Here is a 7,500-nt window from a genome sequence, read left to right on the forward strand (position 1 = left end):
AGAGAGAGAAGGAAGGAAAGAATAACGGAGGGAAGAAAGAAAACCAGAAGAATGAATAAATGAATGAATGAAGGAAGGAAGGAAGAGGACACAATAGTAAGAAATAAACAGAAGATAACCCACCCTCTCTCTCTCTCTCTCTCTCTCTCTCTCTCTCACCTTCAGCGCCTCCATCTTGCCCTGTTGCGCGCTGAGAAACACTGCAGTCCTGGCCAGCCTGTCGTCAGCACACAGGTCAGCGCCGAGGGACAGCAGCATCCTGATGGCGGCAGCGTGGCCACCGTAGGCAGCCACCAACAGGGCTGTGCTGTGCTGCCTGACGGAGGGAGAGAAGGGAGGAGAGAGAGGGATTAGTGTGCTGGGTGGTGGTGGTGGTAGTTGCTGCCTGACGGAGGGAGAGAAGGGAGGAGAGAGAGGGATTAGTGTGCTGGGTGGTGGTGGTGGTAGTAGTAGTAGTAGTAGTAGTAGTAGTAGTAGTAGTTGTTGTTGTTGTTGTTGTTGTTGTTGTTGTTGTTGTTGTTGTTGTTGTTGTTGTTGTTGTTGTTGTTGTTGTTGTTGTTGTTGTTGTTGTTGTTGTTGTTTTGGTTTCAACAGTAGTAATAGTAGTATAGTAATAGTAGTGGCAATAGTAGTAAGTAGCATTAGCAGTAACAATATCAACAACAGCAACAACAACAATAGTAATAATAATAATAATAATAGTAATAATAATAATAATAATAATAATAATAATAACAATAACAATTACCTTCGAAATATTCATTCCCATTTCTCTTTCCTCTGTTTCTCACCTCGGTTCCAAAATATATTTCTTACCTCTTACTTTCTTCCTTTTTATCTTTATTCCTTCCTTCATCCTGTCCTCTCTTCTCTCCTCTCTATCTCTCACTCCTCATCTCTACAGTTCGCTCTCCTTCCTTCCTGTCTTCCTTTCTCCACCTCTTCTTTAATCTTCTTCAGTAATTTCCACCTCCACGATACACATCATGTTTCTCCCTCCTTTCACTCACACTCCCTCCTAATGTTCCTTCCTTTCTCCACCTCTCATTCCTGCCCTCCTCTTAGTTCGTCTATACAACTACAATACCTCACAACATTCTTCTTATCATATTTCTCCTTCCCTCCTCTCACAGTCGTTCCTAATTTCCTTTCCTTTCTCCGCCTCTCATTTCTATCCTTCTCTAAATTCCTCTCTCACACTCCTATTTCTCTTTCCCTCTCGTACAGTCCTTTCTAATTTCCCTTCCTTTCTTCACTTCCCTTTTCTATCTTCCTTTATGTATCCTCTCTCACATTTAGATTTCTTCCTTCTCTCACTGTCGCTCCTAATTTCTCATCTTTTCTCCATCTCCCATTCCTATCCTCCTCTAGATTCCTCTCCCTGACTCAAATTTCTCCCTCTCTTCCCTCAATTCTTTCTAATTTCCTTTCCTTTCTTCACCTCACATTTCCAGCCTCTTAATTCTTCCCTACCTCCTCGCCACCTCTTCACACCCCTCCCTGGCCTCACTCACAGGTCGAGGTGCTCCCTTGCGGCGCCTCGCTGAACCAGGAGCTTGATGGCCGCTGCGTGGTTGCCTGCTGCCGCGTACATGAGTGGTGTCCTCTGGTAGAGATCGGGGACATCCACTGGTGCCTTGTGCTTGGGAGAAGGGAGAAGATAAGGTAAGGAGGAACAGAGGGAGAATGGTGAAGAAGGAAGAAAGATTTTACAGTTTAATAGTTAACTGTAAGAAAATACATGAATAGGGGTACGAGAAAGACGCGGAAGGTTGGGTACAGAAATAACTTAAAAGAGGTGGAGGAAAGAGTTTAATGGAAGCAGAGTGTCAGATAAAGGAAGGCACAAGGGTGTTGAAAGAAGAGTATATCAATGGGGTACAAAGGAAGGGTGGGGTACAGAGCAAGGGAATCACAGAAAACAAGGGGAGTGGAATGTTTAGGAGCTGGGGACGAAAGCAAAGGAGGAAGGCAAGGGGAAGGAAGGAAGGAAGAGATGAAGGGAGAGAGGGAGAGAGATGGAATGAGGGAGCATGGATGGAAGGGATGATAGAGGAAGAAAGGAATAAAGTTATGGTTAAGAAAGGATATATAAAGAAGAGGGAAGAGAAACAAAGGGAAGGGAGAACAGAAGGAAAGAGAGAAGGGAAAATGGAAATACAGAGATGAATAGTTGAATAAGAGACACTCATGAATATACAAATATACACACACTGTTAATTCCTCCTCCTCCTCCTCCTTCTCCTCCTCTTCCCTTTCTTCTTCTCCACCTCCTTCTTCTATTCCTCTTCCTCCTCTTCTTTCTCTTTATCTTTAACTTTCTCTTCCTCTTCCTCCACCACCTTTTACTCTTCCTCTTCCTCCTCCTCCTCGCCCTCCTCCTCCTCCTCTTCGTCCTCCTTCTTCTCTTCCTCGTCCTCCTCCTTCTCTTCCTATTCCTCCTTCTCATCTTCCTCCACCTCCATCTCCATCTACTCTTCCTCATCCTTCTCGCATTCTTCCTCTTCCTCGTCCTCCTCCATCTCCTTCTCATCCACCTCCGCTTCCTCCTGCTCCACCACCTCCTCCTCCTCCACCTCCTTCTCCTCCTCCTTCATCTCCTTACCTCCAGCAGCGCCTTCATCACCTCCACGTTTCCCACAGAGGCGGCGGCGTGCAGGGGCGTGGCCAGTTTGGAGGTGTCGGCAGCCACGTCAGCGCCCGCCTGCAGCAGCTCCCGCACCACCTAGACGGGAAGAGGTCACGGTGTCAAAGTGGAGTTTAGACTTTCTTATCTTGAATTCACTTTGCTGCTTGAGGTTTTCCTTATAATAAGTTCCTTTTCCGATGGTGTTTTATGTTGTTTTCTTATTTGAATGAATAAATAGATAAGTAGATAAGTAGGTAAATAATGATGATGATGATGATAACAGAATCTTATAATAATAATAATAATGATAATAATAATAATTAGATATAAATAAGAGAGAGAGAGAGAGAGAGAGAGAGAGAGAGAGAGAGAGAGAGAGAGAGAGAGAGAGTGGGGGGAGTAGGGAGGAGGTTATTTCAGTAGTAATATAAAAAAAATAAGAAAAAGAAAAAAATAACTGTAAAACAACTACGGAAATAGAAAAGAACGAAATTAATAACAAAGAGAAAAAGAAAACAAAATGATCCAAAAATCACAAGAACGACTATAAATAAACAAAACAGAGGGTCATGCTTTTGTATCAGGTAAATTCAGGTCAACTCAAGCTACTCAGGTCAAGGCAAAAAGGTGAGGCGGGTCAAGTGAGTCGGAGTACCTCAAGGTGGCCGTTGCTGCAGGCGTGGTATAGTGCTGTCTTGCTCTTTCGATCCTTGGCGTTCAGAAACACTCCGAACTGCTTCATAGAGCTTCGGCCCTCCAGCAGCAGCTTCACCACCTCCTGAGGGCATGAGACAGCGAACCACTGAGTTGATAAACCCATGAACTGAGAAATGTATCACTGAAACACTAAACCACTGAACGAACCACAAAGAATCCATTAACTAGGAAACGAACCACTGAAACACTGAACTGAGACATGAATCACTGAAGCAAACTCAAACACTAAACCACTGAACTGAGAAATGAGCCACCAAAACACTGAACCAATGAACGAGCCACAACGAACCCATGAACTGAGAGATGAACCCCTGAACTAAGAAGTGAGCCAGTGAAACACTGAGCCACTGAAGAGAGAAATCAAGCACTGAAGAATTGAGAAATTAACCACTGAAAAACTGAACCACTGAACTGAGAAATGAGCCACTGAAACACCCAACTACTGAACGAACCACCACGAACCCATGAACTGATAAGTGAACCACTGAACCACTAAATGAACTACAGGAACAAGCATGAAAAAAAAAAATAGAGAATATTTCACGGCATTAAGAAAGAGGAAAAAAAATGTTATATTTTAGAATATGCAATAGGATTTATGGACATCATAATGGACACATACGGAAGCTTTAGGCCACCTGGATTACATTATAAGAACACCCGAAATTCATTTTTGTGCATCAATAAATTATACAAGTAGAATTGTAGATTTGAACTAATAGACGCATAGGGAAGCTTTCGGGCATTTACATATACGTGGCATCTCAGGTGCAGTTCTGGTCTTCAAGAAATTTAAGATACAGAATTACTATTAGATTTGGAACATGGAAGAATGCTTAAAGACTTTAGGTTTGTTTATGGAATATTTATGAACATTTTAGGACGTGGTTCATCGCTGTCTTTTCCGGTAAACCCCGGAACTCCCTGCCTGCTTCTGTATGTGGGAGGAGGCGGTAGACACCTGTCCAAAGTGTCATTATTCACAGCGAGGTCTTACAAGCACTGGACCAGCAGGGGGTGTTGTGAACTTATCCACGACCCAGCTGTGACCTCCAAGAACGTCCTCCTTTGTGTCTCATAGCACAATGGGGCAGTCAAGGCCTGCCCTGTAAAGACAACTCTCTTCCTTCACACAACTCTACATGCACCTGATGCACGCACACCCTTAATTCAACATTTATTAATAGTTTTAGTTTTGGTTCATCCTTTCGGCTCTTTTTCTTTTGGGGGACTGGCACCATAGGAAACTTTTCCCCTCCCTACGACTTGAACTCTTTCAAGAGGAATGTTTCAAGACGCTTGTTCTCCAACTCTGGATAACCCATTTGGCTGTCTTCCACAGTGGAGGCACCTCAATGGGCCTCTTTCCTTTAGTTCGTTTTTGTTGCCCTAGACCAGAGCACCTCTTACTAAAAAAAAAAAAAAAAAAAATCTCACCAGATGTCCTCCCTTGGCGGCGCGGTGCAGGGCGGTCTGCCTGGAGGAGTCAGCCTGTCGCAGGTTAGCTCTGGCGTCCTGCAGGAGGAGCCGCGACACCTCCAGGTAGCCGTGAGTGGCGGCCACGATCAGGGGCGTCACCTGCTGCGAGTCCTCGATCTGAAGGAGGCGATGCAGGAGGAGTGAAAGGATTATGGCCCATATTCTGAAATGCTTTCCACTCACACCACGATCATTCTCAAAGGCCACAGAGATGACTGGTCGGGTTTGCAAGACTGTTTCTTCTGTTTTTATTAATCTCTCACTAGAATCTTATGAATCACTTTGCTCTCACCATGACTATTTTCAAAGGCCATAGAGATGATTAACCAGTTTTTCAATGGTATTTCCCATCTTAATAATGTAGAAATCTCCTTAATCTGTCACTAGAATCATAGAAACACTTAAAAAAACAATGTAACTTCAACTGGAGCTTTTTGAATGTAGGGGAGGTGCAGCCAGAAGGGTTTCAGATTATGGTCTTACATATATCAGATAGAAAATTAATGAGGTGAAATGCAGTTAAGAAAATGATAAAGAGGCGTAGAGAGCGAAGGGAAACGTTATTAGATTGTCCTGCAGCCTCCTACACACACCCTCTATCTCTTTCCTTTCTCTCTCCCTCCCTCCCTAACCTTCCTTCCTGCCTTTCTTCCTTCCTTCCCTCCTTCATTGCTCTCTCATCTCCACATCAGTCTTACATCCTTCCTTCCTTCTTTCTTTCCTTCCTCCCTCACCTCACCTTCCCATCAGCCTTCCTTCCTTCCTTCCCTCTTTCCTTGCTCCCTCACCTCCACATCAGCCTTGCATCCTTCCTTCCCTCCTTCCTCCCTCTCTCACCTCCACATCAGTTTCACATCCTTCCATCTTTCCCTCCTTCTTCCCTCACCTCGCCTCACCATAAGCTTTCCTTCCTTCCTTCCTTCCTTCCTCCCTCCCTCACCTCCACATCAGCCTTGCAAGTCATCACCAGGTCCTTCGCTCCTTCCAGATTTCCCGTCATGGCGGCGAAATGTAAAGGGGTCTGTCCATATTTGTCCCTAGCGTTGACATCAGCACTGTGGGAGTGAAGAAGGACGATCATGGATGTGTCCCCTTCCTCTTTCTTCTCCTGCTCTGTCTCTGCCTTCAGTGTCTCGTGCGCTTCTTTCTTCTTCTTCCTCTCCCTTTCCAAAGTTTTCGTGCCCGGTTTCTTGTCTTCCTCCTCCTCCGCGTCAGCTGTCGATTTAATGGTTTGTGGTGTTAGTTTTCTTCCTCTTGTTTTATCCTCCTCCTCCTTCTCCTCCTCATGCTCTTCTTCTTTCCTTTATCCTAATTCTGATAATATTTTTCGTCCTCTTCATCCTCTTCTACTCTTTCTACTACTACTACTACTACTATTACTACTACTACTACTACTATTACTACTACTATTACTACTACTATGATAATAATAATAATAATAATAATAATAATAATAATAATAATAATAATAATAATAATAATGAAGAAGAAGAACCACTGCTTCTGCTACTTTTCCTCCTACTGCTACTCCTACTCTTCACTTCCTTTTATAATTTTTCTCTCTTTTGTCTCAATTCTGATTTAAATTGAAATGACTGAAAGGAACATATAAAAATTCCCTCAAATTATTCCTATTTCCCTTTTCTCTTTCTCCTCTCTCTTGATAATTAATTACCTAAGGATTTTTAAAACGGCGCTCAAAAGGATCAAAGGGAGACAAACACCTTGTACAGGAATAAGACGTGAATTGATAAAAAATAAACGTTTTCTGTGTTGTTAATGAGGGGAATCTTTTTCCTTTTCTTTTTTCTTCATCGTGTTTCTACACAGGTGACACACGAACTAGCTGTGGCTCGTCTGTGTTAAGCATTTGTAGTGGGAGTGTTCAGCGTAGCGGGGGGTGCGGGGTCGCCTCAGTGGGCCTCTTTTTACGCTCTTTTTGTTGCCCATCGCCAGTACCCATCTTACACACACACACAAACACAAACACGCACACACACACACGCACACACAGAAAAAAAATAAATAAATAAATAAAATAAATGAATAAATAAATAAAATAAATAAATAGATAAATAAAATAAAAAAAAATAAAGAAAGAAGGAAATAAAGAAAGAAAAGAAAAGAAAGTAAAAAAAAAGCGCACTTCCAAGCAGGCAGCAGGGGGGCCTGGCATAACCGTGTTCTGAATTCAAGGAGGCCAGACCACACGGAGGCAGAGGCTTTGCGTGGCGGCGGAGCAAGTGGTGGTGAAAAGAGTACTCCTCACCAAGCAGTGCTGCAGGGCTCCGGGACGAACTGGCATGTCTGTGTCACACGCAAACACCAGTCGCAGGCGGATGTCGCTAGTCACCATTATGGCCTGTATTTACGTAGAAACACTTTGCTCTCTCACCACTAGTATTTTCAAAGGCAACAGAGATGATTAGCTGGGTTCTGAAGAGTGTTTTTTCCTGGTAATAATGAAGATATCTTGTTAATCTGTCACTAGAACCAAAAAAAAAAAAAAATTCCCGTGAAAACTCGTCACTTCAACTGCAGCCTTTTGAAAGTAGTGGAGGTGCGGACAGAAGTGTTTCAGAATCAGCCAATGGGAGGCAGGCGGGACGGCAGCAGCAGTGGTTCCCGCAGAGTTGTCCTCAGATCACGGCTGGGGTTTCATTTTTCTGTCTTGT

General features: G+C 43.6%; 1 protein-coding gene across 1 annotated transcript in view; it reads right to left on the reverse strand.

Moving 5' to 3' along the window:
* The window catches only part of LOC135091996 (transient receptor potential cation channel subfamily A member 1 homolog), a 43,537-nt gene that overhangs the window by 32,362 nt on the left and 3,675 nt on the right, over positions 1–7,500 (reverse strand). Inside the window, exons 6-11 of the mRNA XM_063990108.1 lie at positions 5,766–6,040; positions 4,784–4,942; positions 3,285–3,407; positions 2,606–2,725; positions 1,515–1,642; positions 160–316 (exon numbers count right to left, since the gene is read on the reverse strand). Of these exons, the coding sequence (XP_063846178.1) occupies positions 160–316; positions 1,515–1,642; positions 2,606–2,725; positions 3,285–3,407; positions 4,784–4,942; positions 5,766–6,040 (962 nt within the window). The remainder of the gene's footprint in view (positions 1–159; positions 317–1,514; positions 1,643–2,605; positions 2,726–3,284; positions 3,408–4,783; positions 4,943–5,765; positions 6,041–7,500) is intronic.

Source organism: Scylla paramamosain, chromosome 39 (assembly GCF_035594125.1).
Source record: "Scylla paramamosain isolate STU-SP2022 chromosome 39, ASM3559412v1, whole genome shotgun sequence".
Lineage (NCBI taxonomy): Eukaryota > Metazoa > Arthropoda > Malacostraca > Decapoda > Portunidae > Scylla > Scylla paramamosain.